Consider the following 17,679-nt stretch of genomic DNA (forward strand, 5'->3'; position numbering starts at 1 on the left):
GTTTTTAAAGGCCTAAACAGTATCAAAACCGAATAAAGGTCATTTAGTGTGAGTTTATAACCGCAGATACCCTATAACGCTTCAGGTTCAGAACTATTTTCACAGTTATTATAAATCGTAAATTGAATTCTACTGGTTTTATTATGTGCACTCGGTTCCTTGATATTTTTTCTTTTTAATATTTTGGAGAAATAAGGTCAAAATGTTTTTTTAAGAATAAAGAAATTCTGCCTGGAATGAACTAGAATACATAACTTAGAAAACCTATCATCATCTAGTGACGTTCGAGAGCCAATTTACCCAGTTTTGTCTGAAAATCGGATAGACAAAGCTATTAACGTGTCAACTCAGCGCTTTTGGGGATCTGGGAAACCTCGACACTTGTGAGAAAAGGTCCTTTTAGTGTCTACAGGGCTATGAAAAAATCGGTACATTTGATTCATAATATTACAACGAGTATTCTAATTATTTATTGTAACATCTCTACAATTTCAATCATATTTTTAATTTATTTAAAATATACGCTCTCCACCTCAAATCAGTAATATCTTTTCCCTGTACATTATACTTTTTCTGATAACAGAGTCATGTCAGCCATCTATGTAACTAAGTTCTGGGAGAAAATTGTTGAATCGAAATCACGTGACTTCTGTTCTATACCAAAAGTAATTGTATAATTAATCGGGGCCTCCTACCACAAAGCTACCCATATCTGGTCTCGACTTTCTTGCATCTGACATCATTCTCGAGATTAAGGAAGGACAGACTAACAGATATACAGTGTAAATTACAGGTCTATAATTTTTCCAAATAGCGGACTAATAACTGTATCAAAGCAAACATACTCAGCACCTTTAAGGTTGTGAATAAAAATATAACAGCATCTGCAAAGGTTAATAAGTAATATTAGCATGATCTTGAGAATAGTTGCACTATTCGCCTGCCGGGCATTATCATTAATTTTAATTGAAATGGAGCATGTTAATGATAAAGTAAACATGCAGATAACTGCGCGATAAATGACAACGACCATATTTTATCTACTCGAAGTGAGAAGCATTTATTGCTATAATTATCGTATTCATTCATCAATGATAAACAGGCGATAAACAACACTCCTTTTTAAACCTTAAAGCTTTTCTCTACAATATTTACAAATTTTTAACATTTTTCAGCGCGAATTTCTTGTAATTTCGTAATATGAGGTGAGAGTTTATGTCAAATAATCGACGATGTTTCGATCTGTTTGACTCTTTGGCATTTCTGTCATTGGAGAAACGTTACAAAGACGAAGTAACCGCTTACCTATTCTCCTCACTCCACTTACACTCGCCCATTCGAGAGATTATAGACAACTCTAGAACATAAAAAAATTAAATTTATTATATTGAAAAATATAAAAATAAAGTTAAGAACACAATCTGATTAAATTATTATTATTTTTAATTATTCTCTTTTAAAAATGATTATATTTTCTTCTTATTATCTTTACAAGTTGCCGATCAGTTCTGCAGTTAAAATAAAATAAATTTTCTACATGCAAGTGCCAATTAGGACAAAAATTTCGAAAAACATTTTTATATAATAATAATGCTTTTACTGAATACAACACGAGAGATAATTTCTTTACTTTCCTATTCACGAAATCTTTAATAATTTATCTGTGAAAACATTACATTTAATCATTTTTTCCATCACTGTTCGTTTTTTTTAATACTAAGATAAATTATAAAACATCAGGAGTTTACGTGGGAGAGACGATCCTGTTAACCATAACATAAATGCGTATAGAAGCGAAGGGCTGGAAGGGAGCCACAACAATCTTATTTTGGCAAACATATATATAATTTACAAACATATTTTTTAAATCGAGAGTATTAGAATATTCAAAAAAATTATTTAATGTACCTAATCTTCCCTTTTTAATATTAATTTTTACTCAGTTTATGTCAAGAACTTAGTTAACAAGTCAAGATGGTGGTATAAAAAAGTAATGATTCCTGTAAGGTTTTAGTATATTGTTTTGATTTAAGCTTACAGAATTGTAGAGATAACTTACATTAATCTTGAATAACGTATGAAGCTGTGGGGCAGACGGCGGAGAGACGACATTGACCCAAAGACACGACCGCGTTTAACATCGACTCCAATGCGCCGGTCCAATCGAATCTCGACTCGAAGTTGCCCATTTGGACGAACGTTCTTGTAGCGTGTGCAGTTCTACCTGTGGATCTGTGGATAGTAAACGCAGCTAACAGTTCTATCCATCCGCCGATGTATCTATACGCTTATGGAAAACGAAAGAGAACTTTACTACATCGCAAACAGTTCTATCCTTTCGGTTTTTTGGGAATTAGCCACTTATCGAACCTTTTCGACTACCCAAAAGGCCCAACTGGTCAACGATTCGTGTCTATGGGATATAAATGCCACTACGGAAGAAAGGGAGGCCGAACACAACCTGTCGTTGGATATAACACTTAGTGAAACGTCCGTAGTCGGGCCACCCGACACTTATCCCAATCCGGGTTATCTAGCTAACGTAGCTATTGCTGTACCTATGGGAATAAGTCTATACACTTTGAGCCTTCTTACCTTTGTGGGCAACGCTATGGTCCTTCACGCAATCAGAACGGAAAGGAGATTACAGACGGTGAGTTAAATTACCCAAAAGTAATGTCTCCTCGAAAAAACTAGTCGTTAAGATCTTGATATTTATCGAAAATCGATAGAAATAACTTATATATTCCGTATATAACGTAGTATTATACATACGAGACGTATCCCCATTCATGAGTTAGCCGGATACGTTTTATTCTTTAAAGTCTTTCTTCAGTTTTTAGGGGATTTAATTATTGATAATTCATTAAAGAAACGAGGAAATTCTCTAGAAATTCTCGAAAAATACGCGCATCTGGACACCTTTCTACGTTGTTGTATTAACGAAACTTCGCGTGACTACAAACTTTAACTAATATACTAGCGAATTTAACGCTAGAAAATTTTATGAGACGGTATGAAGAACAGTAAAGAAAGTAACGATTACGTTCCATAATCGATCCAACTAATTATAGAAATTTTAATTTAGACGAAAGCTACAAACTGATAAGCTACTTTAGACATATTTCCTGATTACGTTATAACTCCGAGACAATCGGGAGATATATAATTATTAATAAACATATATATATATATATATCCCTGCCAGTGTGATGAAAGATAATTACGAGTCAGAAGTTAGTGAAGTTGTTACGTAAGGTATAAAAGGAAAATTTTACTAATTACACCGTAGAATAGAATTGTTAAAAATGTTTTATTGTTAGCAATTTATTGAGGTAGAAAGAGAGTTGAAAAATGAATTCTTCTTCTTTTGCTTTTCTTCTCCTAAGATGCGTAAAGAGATAGCCAGAGAAAGATAAGAGGCTGGTAAACGCCATAGAGAATTGTTAGTCAATTTTTGAGAATGCCAACAAACACTGGTAGCCACGATATTTTACGCTGTTGACCCAGTTTATTTTTAATAGAAATATGTATTTCGAAATACACTATTCTTCTTTTTTTTAAATTACGATTGAAGAAAGGAGAAGTTGTAGCTTTCTGTAAATTATTTATCGATCCAGATGATCTTAGTTCTACATTCTGTAGTAAAAAAAATGTTTCCTGTATATGCGAATACAGGCTTTAAACGTACCAATGTATATTTTTCCTGTCCCTCTGCAAACGTTTTAATTCAACATTAAAAAATTCTTGAAAATATTTCTACTGTAAGGCTCTCTATCAGACATGACCTGCAGCAATCTCATACAGAAGCGCTTGTATTTTACTGTTTACAAATAACAATAACTTATTTTTCACTATACATGAGGATTTCGAATTCCGTACAAATCATATTTTCCAAGGAATTCAAAATTTAATAAAAGAAACTAATAAAGTTGTGCATGATATAGAAGTCGTCGAACCTGCATTTTTCTTTATAAAAATTTTTTACTCTACCCTAGAGAAATTTTATAATATTATGATTTTATTTTCTTCTATTAAAGAAGATAATGTCGAATTTTACTAGTTATTTAAATTTCTTTTTATATATATAAAATCGCTAGATCTGTAAATAAAGAGTAAGTAAGTAAATAAAATAAAGTATAAAGAGTTGTAAGTATATAGATTAAATCTAATTTTTGAATAACAATAGAATTATGGGGAAGTTCGTGTTAAGAATGTATGAAAAGAGAGTTGAGTGGATTAGTACGTTATTTCTAGTCGTATTTTTTATAATTTTCTTACATGAAACTGAATTCGGGTATCCTGAGACAACAAAATTCCTTCGAGAATTAGTTTAATTAAGAGAAAACAGTCATTTTATTTTTTTTATACAGTTTTATATTGAGTAATAAATCACCATTTTATAATTATAATCAAATCTCTTTTCATTAATATATATTTATATTTTTTATATTATTTAATTTTGTATTAAATTCTTATTTTTTTAAAAATTCTCAATGAATTTTATTATTTTATCTTAAATTGTAAAGCTAAATATTTATGAGTGAGTAGCGTGAAAGTATCGAATATGACCTAAACAAAGGATAAAATATTTATAAATCTACCGTGATCGAATATTTAAATAGTTATATTGTTTATTTAAGTATAAAATATCTATTTAAAGTAATAATCTTTTTAATGTTTTTTTTTTCTAATTAAAAATGCTATTCAGAAACATTCTTATTGACTAGTTTCCCCGTCAGGCTTTAAATAAAATGCAAATACTTTCAGTCAAGAAATATCTATCTTATAGATTTTCGATATTTTTCAATCCATCCAGACATAAAAAAAATTAATCTGATTAAAAATAAAGGTTTAAAAATACGTCTGAAGGACAGTCTAATTACTTTTATTATTCCTGAAAACGTGAATATATATATATATTTTTTAATTTAAAATTTCCATATTAGAGATTAATCTCTAGTTTATATTGAAATAGTAAACACGCTTGTTAGCATGAAGATCTAACGCTGTAATAATTGTAACAATAAGAAACGTGGTGTGTTCGTCTATAGGCCTTGTTTCTAATTGGAATTCTCGCGTTGAAACCTCGAGAGGCAACCAACAAAACATTAAATCCAGAAGAGAGAACATAATCTCGGTTGTCTCTCTACCAGGACCAACTCGATTACATTACCAACTTGTCAGGAAAAAGAAAAGTTTTAAAGAAATTGCTACTGAATCTGTTTTCTGTTTTCAGCTCGTTAAATACACCGCTTTTGGGATTAAGTTTCTTCTACGTGCATCCTACATTTATCAAAGATAGGAGATGCCCATTTGTATGGTCCTATACTTTATATCGCTTCGTTTTTCTGCTCTTTTCACTTAATTAAGCCGATCGATCAGTTTTGACACTAAGTAAAAATTCCTACACCTAAATAGGAAGAGAAAAATTGATTTTTCTACACTTCGAAATTAAATTAAACATTAAATAAACGTGAAATTTTCTAAATAAATGTGTAACAACTGATCAGAGGAATGCCAAATTTCTACTGACTTTATTAGCAGAATATAAAATTTTCATGTATGGTTCTAAAACAATAGTATTATTAATTAATAATAGAACTATGGCTGCATGTACAATGAATTTGACATGGTCTTCATTTCATATTAAATATTTATTAATAAGTTCTAACCCATTGTTAATATGCCCTACATTTAACTATCACATAATTTGCCAACTGTATACTGTTGTATAATTGCAACTGCTAATACAATAACATCTATTTTACACATTTCAATTGGATTCTATATATATTCTGTGTTATTTTAAAACATTAATTTACATGGAACAAACGTATAAAATTAAAATATAGTTTTATAAATTAAACAAACTAAAACAGAGACTTATGAATCTAAAAATTGTATTTTTGCCCAAATCTGTAAACAACGAACAAAATTTTTGCAATTTTTAATAATATTTTTAATTTCTTTAATTTAAGATATATGCTCTCAATCTCAAATTAACCTTTCCCCTGTAAATCATACTTTTCCTAAGAACGATGGCGTAATGCTGGTCATCTCTGCTCTGGGGAAATTTTTTGAATTGAAGTTCGTATATAGTTAATCTGGGTCTCCTGTCCAAAATATTTTTATATCTGGTCTGGATTTTCATCTATCTAATACCGTTCTCGGGATTAAGAAAGTTAGGACAGATAGTGGGAATTTATAAGTCTAGAATTTCTTTAAATTTCATCTCAAAAATTGATTTAACACAATTTAGATAAGAATATACTTCGAAATTATTCGAATTTAATGTAAGACAAACAAAAATCTTTAGTTCTTTTCGATAATTTATTTAAATTGTATAATACGTCTTAAATTAATTATAATCATTTCAATATCTTAAGGAGTTTATGTTTGTTTAGCGTAATATCTCAATTGAAAGTCTTTATTTAATCAAATGAGAATTTAAAGAAGGCAAATAACTAGACAGGAAGATTTATTTATTTATTTATTCTGAATAAATTACAAGGTTACTATATATAGTGATTACATTAATTCACTATTGTCATATTTATATAAAAAACAAACTCATATATCAATAAATAATAGAGAATGTACATAAACGTCATCTGGATCCGTCTATAAAATGAATGAAACTGGAAATTTTCTAAATCGAGTAAAAGGACGGAAATTAGTTTTTGCAAGCTTTTTTCTGTTAAAAAATCCAATTAGCCAGCTTAAAGTGATATCATGTGAAGTAGAATATACCTAAATCGATATTAGGGGGAAAAGGAAAACTTTAAAGGAAAATGCCTAACTATTCCGAATATAATTTATAATCGATATCCTTTATTTTGAAATTTTACACTCCATTTTACAATTCGCTTGAATTTTTTCAAGGAAACGTTTCCTGCTATGGAAGTAACGAGTTTCAGACGAGTAGTTATAAATTATACTTAACGTCGAAGATCATAAGTTCATGATTTTTACCGTGTCATAACGTAAAAAAATAAAAAAAAATATAAAAAAGTATATTTGACACTGAACTATTGTCGTCGATTCTTTCATTTCTTTCCAATTGCAATAGTAAAGTTGAAATAAAACTGACAAACGTAAGGAAAAACATTTGGCAACGTTTCAACTCCTGTTGGCAAGGTCTATCAGGTGAATTGAAAAAGGGCAATTTTGAAGGTCGCAAAATAACCCATTTACAAATATAATATAACATTTAACTTATTCGATTCTCGCTTATTTATTCCATAAATATAATTTAATACCTTAAATGGATGTCGCGTTAAAGGCGTTAGTCTATCTTCTGAGGGATCGGGATTGAATTCGGGTGGAGACATTTTCGTGAACGATTTGTTCTGGATATGTCGAGCCTTGTCTCCTCACTACCACCCTTGCGGGTCTGTCCTAACCCATGGGTTGGTTTGATTTATTTATATATGGCGATCTGCCGAGAAGGGTGCCTTCAGGAAGAACTTTTATGGTAAAATGGCCTCTATTTAGGCATTAAAAACGTAAAGAAAACCCGGCCAACCCGTTGGCAGTTACAAGCCCACGACCAACTACTAGTGTTTAGCGTTTTAACAGTTTATCATACCCTACAATGGAATTAAAAAGACCCTCTATATATATATAATTTAATAAATTTTATTATTATAAATAATGTAAAGAGATGAGATAAAGGTTCGAAAACTTTTCAATATAAAATTTTTAAGCTAAAAACAGCGATTTTATTTCAAAACAATTCTATAATTTAAAAATTTTGTATTTTGTAACATTATCTTTCAATTTTCTTCTCGAGGAAGTCTTATTGAAAATTTGATTGGTGGCATATATTAAATCATCATTTTACATATGGCACTTCCTGCAGTTTTTTAGATGGTGTTGTATTTCTAGAAGGTATTTTTAAAAATTACCTTACTGTTTTCGCTAATATATGTAATTCGCATCTTATTGTAATTTATGGCTTGATATTAATTTTAAAACATTATAACGACTAATAAACATCAAAGATATTAAAGAAGAATTAATTTAATTACACCAAAACAATTGTTAGCAGAGATAAAAATAAGCAGAAATTTATCTATTTCTATATTTATTAAATAAAAATATTTCTTCTTAGAAAGTTGATGCGAAGTCATACGCTTCTATCTTAGAATATATTAATAATAAATAGTTTATAGATGAAGTCGGGGAAGGACAAAGGATAAGAAATTTAAAATAAATACGTAAACAAAGTTTGTGATCAATACTTAATTATTTATAGAAGTAATTTTCTAATAGTTAAATAAAAAGTACAAATAAAGAATATTTATTTGTGTAAGTCTTATAACATTTGTTTACAAAAGTAATTACTTTTGTATATACTGTACAAAATTCTCTCTTATGATTATGTCTGTAATGACTGACAGCATTTACAGGAAATTTTTGCCTTATTTTGTTTTCTACATTTATCTCAAATTATTTAATTTTATTTACGTGTATTCAAGAGGATTTGTTGTAGTGCACCACTTAATTTTTTTTTAAACAGTAGCAACAGCACAATTTTAGCTATAGGCAATTTTTGATATGTTTAGCTTAAGCACCCGTCTACTTCAGCAGACACTTTTTTTAAAATATAAACTAAATATATTGCAGTAAGTTATTTTATTCACTTATGGCGAATATACCAATCACTCATTAAATGTGCTCTCACTATGAAAATTTGTTGTCTCTTTAATCTTTTCTCTTTAGACGTTAATTGCAGGATTATGTAAACATATACGACTAATAAGATAATTAATAGATAATATTATACATTACAACAATAAATAACTGTGCAGTTATTATAATTATAAAGTAAACAAATAAAAAAAGTATACATTTATTCGTTTACTTTTATAATTCTGCTTTAACAACATAATTGAAAATATATTTAGAAAACTCATTACTGTTTTATAATATGGGTTATAAAAATATAACGTGGTAAAATCGAATAAATTATTGTAACATGAAGAAAATGCTGGTTACAAGTTTTAATTTAATTTAAGATATATGCCCTCGATTTTAGTAGTGTCTTGCGCCTGTACATCATACTTTCCCTCATAACAAAAAAGTTATGCTGAGCATCTATTCTGGAAAAAATTTTTGAATTAAAATCACGTGTTTTCCGGTTCAAACCGGAAGTTCGTATATAGTTAATCAGGCTTCTTGCCCCTAGCTTTACATGTCTGGTCTCGACTTTCATATATCTAACTTCGTTCCCGAGATTAAGGAATGTCAGATACACAGACAGATGCCAGTGGGAATTTAAAGGTCTGCAATTTAAAAATTGCAACCCAATTACACAAATGATTGCTTCTCAACTGACTTATTATGCTCCATTTTAGAAAATACTAAGCTTATTTTGAATTGTCGTTGGATTCTTAATTCTATTTTGTTTACTCCTTGTTTATGAGAAGCAATTCAATTAGAAAAGTTTTTATATAATAACAGTTTAACTATAACGATGCATAAAATAAATTGGATTTATACTCATATTCATCTGATTAAGTTCGATTTTCTTTTGCTTTTAATGAGTTTTTAATGAGTTTTTTTCATTTAAATTATTATTATTATTATTATTATTAACATGTTTTTCCTGCTTCAAAATTTTAGATGCTGTTAATCTAGTTACGTTATATTTGATGGAATTTCGATAAGGAAATAAAAGTAAATAATAGAAATTATTTTGGAGAAAGAAATTTTCTAGTTTGTAAGTTTTCGATTGTTCTCGGATGAAAAATAACTCGGCTATTTAACTTGATTAAAAGTGCTGATTGTGTAATAACGACTCGCTCTTTTCCATCTTAAAGCTTTTAAGGAACAATTTCAAGAAAAATGTGCATTCCATTGCGGTAGAGGAAAGCTCATTCAGACTTTCGCCAAAAGGTATTTCGTCTTCCTTTCCCTTTTTTTTTCTACTTTTTACATTTTTATTTTTAGCCGAGACAATAGGGGTCTCTTGAAAAAGTAGTGCTTAGATATCGGTGATTTGATAAGTGCTGCTATCGTTATCGAACTTGCCGTCCATTCCTGACCATTAATTGGAAAGTATCTTCAACGTTTTGCCTTGTTATTCTGAAAGTTATATAAAATAATTGGAACAAATCTAGCTATGATTCACCTGTACCTACAGACATATATATATATATAGATGTATGTGTTGTTTGTTTATATGTTTGTAGTTATATATAAATACATATATATACTGGTATATACAGTGTTTATATAACTATGTTTTATTGAGAATGCTTTTACAATAGTTGGGCTGCAATTTGAAAAAAATTATAAACCTATAAATTCCCACTGTCGTCCATCCGTCTATCTTTCCTTAATCTCGAAAACAGAGTAAAACAGGTGAAACCTTAGGGGCAGGAGGACCGGATTAACTATATACGAATTTTCAGTTTGGATCAAAAGTCACGTTATTTAAATTTAAAATTTTCCCCTGGAAGGTGTTAGATAGATAACGGGCACGACTCTATTGTTAAAGGAAAAGTATGATGTACAGGTCAAGACAATATTAATTTAAGGTGGAGAGCGTATATTTTAAATTAAATAAATTAAAAAATATGATAAAAAATTGCAGCCGATAATTGCTCGTTTAATAAACAAAATTTAATGAATTTGAAGCTTGAACTCGATTTTAATTCCTTTGACAGTTTTTTAATTACTTTTTAAAATTTATAATAAAATAATTAAAACATATCTAACTATTGTCACCTGTACTTACAGATATATATATGTTGTATATATCTGTGCGTATAGTTTTATATAGACACACACGCTGTATATACCAGTATATAACTATTTTTGTTGGAACGAATGCTTTATCAAGAATGTTTTTACGCTAGTTTAATAAATAAAATTTTATAAATTTGAAGATTGAATCTTGAAGTCAATTTTAATTCCTTTCGCAGTTTTTTTTTTTTTTTTAGATTTTTTTAACATTTAAAATTTCGTTTATTGCATAGCAGATAATGCGACTCGTAAAATTCTTTATGTGAATATTAAAAAGAAAACTTTTATAAATTTTATAAGATAAAAAATGATGAAAGTAATACCAAAAATACATTAAATTCAACTAAAATTAACAATTTTATTATTGATTTTCGTTATCTTGTATTACCTTCTAGATGAATAGCTCCATCGTTTAACGCCTAATTCAACTTACTCGATACAAAAAAGAAGGTAATATTACACCAACTATCGAAACAATCTTGAAGCGTATACAACAAATTAGTTTGTATATGAAATCGATATAGCAGTTCGCTTTAAAGTCCATTCACTATTCTGGAACAGTCAATCAATAAAGCAGCAGATACTTATTGGTATCCTGCATGAAGTGTATATTTCCTCCTACAACTACTCTTATTGTGATGAAAAAGATCATTTGTATCTCGCTTCATTGTGCGGAAGATTATGAAATGTAGACTGTATTTTATAAGTTTTACCTGTTTAAATTGAAAAAAACCCCACACACACGCACACAGATTCATTTCTTCCGTTTTTTAGGTCATTTATAAATATGAGAATATAAAAGATCAGAAATATCCCACCAGAGCTTTGGTTCTTTCATACTTGAAATTACTTTCTTCTTCGATTTTTCCTTTCTGTTTCTCCAAAGAAAGATTTTATTCAAATATATATATGAGTTATATATATTTTTAAAAAACCAGAATATCTTATTAACTCGCGTTATTATTACGTGCGAGCTTATTTGGATATCAAATTTGTGCAGTGACAGATTAATAATTTAGTTGTAATCCTAAAACTATATTACGTGTTGTTATGCAGTCGATAATTTAATGTATTGGTATTTACTATAGAAATTATTAGAGAATAATTCTAAATGGTCACAGAAAATCACAAAACAAGTAATATAATAAACCATATAATACGTGCAATATATATATATATAACATATTTTAAATTTTGTATATATTTTTGTATATTTTTCTGATATAAATAAATATTAAATAATTAACGAGCAATTATTTATTGTGGAATTGTTACAATTCTTGCCTGCAATTTTTTATCACATTTTAATTTTTAAAAAATCACGTGACTTTCCGTCAAGACAGGAAGTTCTTATATAGTTAATAGGATTTTTCAGCCCTCATCTTTTCATATCTGGAATGAATTTTAGTGATGTCTTGCCTCTGTACAGCATACTTCACCTGGAAACAATCGAGTCATGTAGATTCTTGAAAAAATTTTCAGTTGAATCATGTGACTTCCGATTAAAACCGGAAGTTCAAACGTAGTTAATAAAGATCTCCGTTCAATAAGCTTTCCATATCTGCTCTCGATTTTCATCTGTCTAATTCACTTCTCGTGATTAACGAAGAACAGACAGTGACAGTGGGGGAATTTGTAAGTCTACAGTTCAAAAATTGCAGCCCAATAATGTAAAGATGTAAATTTTGTGGTGATATATTCGAATTTATATTCTTTTTTTCACACTCTATTATTAAATTATGTCCTCTATAAATTTTGCCATATCTAATAAATTTCTGATAAGATTTTATCTGTCTAATTTAATTACATTTATTTTTATAAATATATCTTTAACTTCAAAGGAATTCATTTAATTGTTTGGAAAATTAAATTTAAGTGATTTCTTATTTTTCTGACTGTTTATAATATAATATACATTTTTTATTTTTTGTTAAAATATCTTTCTACTCGACATGAAAATACAGTATGGTCCGTAAAGAATTGAAATATTTTTATATATACATCTTTTTGTTTAGTACAGAATAAACAAAATCAAATATCCGTTAACATAGAGAGGAATTATTTTGTTTATATATACACATCATGTAAAAGAAACTGCATTTGATAGAGTAACAACAGTATGAAAAAAAAACTTAAATGTGTCTTAAAACAAGAATATATTCAAAGAAAACAAGCAAAAATTATTGTGGCATCTTCACAATGCCTAAATGCAATTTTAATCATACTTTTTAAATTAATTTAATTTAAAATATATGCTTTCCACCTCAAATTAGTAGTGTCTTGCTCCTGTACACCATACTTTTCCTGATAACAACAGAGTCGTGCTGGTCATCTCTCTGACTCGTTTATGGGGACATTTTGAATCGAAAACACATGATTTTGTGTCTAAACTGGAAGTTATTATATCACTAATCTGCGCTTCCTGCTGCTACTCGTTCTATGTATGCTCTCGATTTTCATCTATTCAACACTTTTCTCGAGATTAAGAAAAGACAGCAGACGGACGTATGACAGTGAGAATATATAGCTCTACAATTTTTTCTTAAATTGCAGCCCAAAAGTTTTAAATGTGCATTAAAACAAGATTATTATTAAAGGAAAAAGTTTTTAAATTAACCAAAAAAAAATGATTTTTATTACTGAACATATAATTTTTATTAAAAAAAGAAATTAAACCTGACTCACTGGCGTATCAGAAATTACACGTCCAGTTTTATAGCTAGAAGTGGCTCGTTTTATGAGAAGTCATCTCTAAAGCATATCTGAGTGGCGAGTAGTAAAAAAAAGTTGGATTGTTGGTGTGCGGATGCGTTGATTCGCAAAAGCACATTGTATTACTTGCGCAAGGAATGTTACAAACACTGTCTTATCCAGGTAATTACCTTCAATCGACCTGAAGACGATAACGACATTCCGACGAACACTTCCGCAGTTGTAGACCCCCGAAGGGGTCTTGGTCGATTGAACATTAGCGCCTAAGGTCTCTTGACGGAATCTAACGAGGACACTTTAGCCACCGATCTGATTCTCCAATCTTCAAACAATCTTATTCTCCAGGGGGTAACTTTATTTCAACATTCTTACTTCATTCATTGGAAAGGACTAGGAATAACTTATTTAATATTTACTTTCTTAAGTCTTTCAATCTCTATTCGTCAAAACTTAATTATATTTTAACGTGTTTCTTCCTTTCTGGAATTTTCTAACTTCTAATTTTAAAAATTTCGTTGTTTTCCAAAGAATTGTTTAGGATTGTTTATCGAGGCTATCAAACAGATAAATATTTAGATAAGAAAAAATTTCATATTTGTTTGTTAGATCTGTTGCTTTAATACAATGTATAAATTGAATAGTTAACTCAACTATTAACATTTAAGAATATTTACTTGAATAATAAAATTTATTTCTATCCTTTATCACAATATAAATCGATAAGTGAATTCCTTAATTAGAGTACTCATGTAACTGAGCTTGTGTTCTTTATTTTAAATATCAAACTGTTACATATTTAATTTAAAAGTATTTTTAAAAATAGGGCCACCATACTTTTTTAAAAATTTACATGAATTACAAAAGATAGGAGTTTTCCCACTAGTAGCAGAGTTAACACTAGTAGTTGGTCCAGGATTGGCGCCTTGACTACGGGCTGGTCATGTGGAGTCTTCCAGGTTCGCTTCCTGCTTCACGTTACCTGAATAGGGACCAGTTTTCCATAATCTTTACGTTAGTAGCACCTGAATAGAGGCCAGTTTCCCCATAAAAGACTTCCTGGGAGGCATCCCACTCGGCAGATAACCCATGTGTCACGTTGCCGTATACGAATAAAACAAAACTAAAAATAGAGAAAATAGAGCAAAGATAATTCATACATTAATGATAGATAATAATCTTAATAACTTCCCTTTCCGTTTTTTAGATCGATCAGAAAATTAATGATTATCGCTGCATAAAAAATAACAAATATTCTCTTAAAAAATTCTTTTATATTAATTTATTTTCCAGTTATTTTAAAGGCAGAAATTAGTCAAGCGTTATATATTCAGTATGAATATATTTAGTAGTACATAATAAATAAATATATATAATTCTCGTATTGATGTTATGTAATTGCATACTTCAAAACATCATCAATTTTTCAGGAAATTATGCGGAAAAAAAGATAAACTAAAACAGGATTTTGATACAAGAATGTTTTATATAGTGATTTAAAATAAACTTTTAGACATTTATAGATTCTTTAATAGTAAAGTTTGTTTAGTGGCCGAGTTTACAAACGTTTCAATATAAATTGTTACTGTACAAACATTTCAATGTATGCAAACTGTATTTTCTTTTATTCTATTCTTTATTTTTCCTATCAGTTTTATAGATGAAGTATGCGATTACTCGACAGCTTAAGTTCTACACGATCTGTGATATTGTAACAGAAAATACAATAAATCCTAAATCGTATCTCAAATAGTTATTTTAAATGAGGCAAACAAATGCCCAGAGTCTAAAAATACTGGAAAAATCAAATATTGGGCAAACCTCCGCCAGTCAAAGTACAAACTGCCAAAAGCGTTTATGACGTAACACTAAAAATATTTTCCCCTTATTGACTTTGAAATTGGAAAAAAAAGTAATAAAGAAACTAGAACAAAACATGCACGAAAAATTCCAAAAAGGGGGAAAAAAATTCGTTTTTAATATTTTCTCTTTGTTCAACTCCATCTACAAAATTTTATATTTGCCCTAGAAGAAAATGATTTTTATGTCGGCCATACTCTTACAAATATCTAGTTATTACGAAACCACCGCCGAAGTAACGAAAACAAAATATTATATTGCCGTATCCCTGTGGCGCTGAAAGATTACTTTAAATCAAAATTTCAAGAATTTATTCTTTAATAAATATAACTCCGATTGAATAAAATTGGAAAGTCATAAATTCAAAGTATTGATACAAGAATTCTTCCTGTTTCGTCCGAGTTTAATTTCCGATAATCGTTATAAAAGACAAATTCTTCTTTCTGCTGCTTGCACGGTTAATAAGGTGAAATGAAGATACATTTATCGAAATTTTCCTACAGACAAACGATGTTATTTAATCGAAATTAATTTCGTTTTCTCGAGTTCGACGACATTTTTCAATTAAGAAACGGCGTTTTCAGTTGTAATCATGTATATACCGTAAATAATCGAAGTCGTAACGTTGAAGAGCTTCCTTCCCCGTCGAATAAACAAAATTTGGAGATAAAAAAAAATTCTAGAAAACTTTAAGAAACGTGAGAAATTAAAAGGTCGTTGCTTATGATTTCTATCGCGATATATCGCTTTGCTAATAAAGCCATTTAGCAAAGATGCGATCAATATTTGATCGAAGATAGCATTTTTTCTTTTCGTCAAGGCAGAAACAAAACTCTTTATCATTTCCTGAGTCTTTTTATCTTTCTTTATCTTCTATTCTTTCCTAAATCTATCAAGCAGCTTAAGACCAAGCGACGAAAAAATGACAAAGCTAGCAAAATTAACTTTTCTTGATCCGATATTTTACCCTCTTGATAAATTATCTAGTTTCTATGGTCGAAAAAGTTTAAAAAGACGTTCGTTTCTTACTTTATTACTTTTCTGTTTACTTTGTTTATAGAACACTTACGTTAAAGCCAAGAATACTAATCTATAGTGTGACTTATCTAATAAGATAGAACATACATTGATTCAAGTAATGGCAGTTCAATAAAAGCACGACCACGATCCTAGTTGGATCATTTCTGGTTAGGTGAAGGCATAACGATAATTGTCAGTCTCTCTCAATGCATTGACAAATTGCATTTGCACGTGTATAAGATCCAAAAGAGACCGACAAAATACACTTTCAACCTTGGTTTTTAACCTGAAAACCATAGACAAAATGCTGTTATCGGATAGGAAACGATTTACTTTCTAACATTAGTCCAGTTAGGGATATAATTAACGTCAAATAATTACCATAATTACTTCGAAAGCAAATGAAAGTTTAAAATGCGTTAAAATTGCAAAAAGTTCGAAATCCCCAAAGAAATAAAAAATTAAAGACATCAAAACTATGGAATGTTGCCTTGTTAACTTCCTAAATGTTCGGGATTATCTACCCTACCGGAAAATTGTGGCTTATTTTTTATGTGAAGTAAAGAAAGCCTCATGTTACTGAAATGATTTCTTTCGTGTTCACTTTAAAACGAGCTTCACATTTTTTATCTTCTTTTCATTAATATGAACATGTGGTTCTCTGTCTTTCCTTCTACCTAAGAAAAGCTTTTAATAGGAACGTAATGTACTCCTTATAAATTATTACATAAGCTTCTGGAAAATTATTTCTAAAACATTCTTTTTTTAAAAAGAACTCTAATACTTTTCTAAATTATTGTTTAATTTTACAAAATATTTAAAACAGTTTTAAACTAATAACATTAAGGTTTTAACAACAATAAAGTTGATGTATAACGCAATTAAGTAATTAAATGGTTTGCTTTATATTAGCATTGAACTTTTAACTATGATAAAAATATGTTATTTATTTTCTTAAATTATTTTGTGAATAATCCATGATTCTTCTATTTTAAAATTTGGATTCAGTAAAGGGAAAAGTATTTTTTTCTTTTATTTATCTGAAGCCTGAATATCATCGATTCCGTGGCATTATACAGTATTAAAATCAAGGTCGATTTTTAATTAGTTTTGAAATGAATGCAGTAAATACCCACATCAACCGCAGTACATTACGATATACGTTCATAAAATTATCATTAAGCATATAAATTGCTTAATTGTTGGCATATGATGCCACGTAGATCCCACTTCCCAACGGCCTTCACTTTAACAACTCACGTAAAATTAAAAACAGCAGCTTTTCGCAATTTGTTAAACAGAAATTTGTGTTGTAACAGCAATTTAGCATCTAAT

General features: G+C 29.2%; 1 protein-coding gene across 1 annotated transcript in view; it reads left to right on the forward strand.

Moving 5' to 3' along the window:
• Positions 1-2,129: 2,129 nt before the first annotated feature.
• Positions 2,130-17,679, forward strand: part of LOC136974897 (histamine H1 receptor-like) — a 47,088-nt gene continuing 31,538 nt past the window's right edge. Inside the window, exon 1 of the mRNA XM_067269882.1 lies at positions 2,130-2,653. Within this exon, the coding sequence (XP_067125983.1) occupies positions 2,291-2,653 (363 nt within the window). The 5' untranslated portion in view covers positions 2,130-2,290. The remainder of the gene's footprint in view (positions 2,654-17,679) is intronic.

Source organism: Centruroides vittatus, unplaced genomic scaffold (assembly GCF_030686945.1).
Source record: "Centruroides vittatus isolate TY-2023 unplaced genomic scaffold, ASM3068694v2 contig_359, whole genome shotgun sequence".
Lineage (NCBI taxonomy): Eukaryota > Metazoa > Arthropoda > Arachnida > Scorpiones > Buthidae > Centruroides > Centruroides vittatus.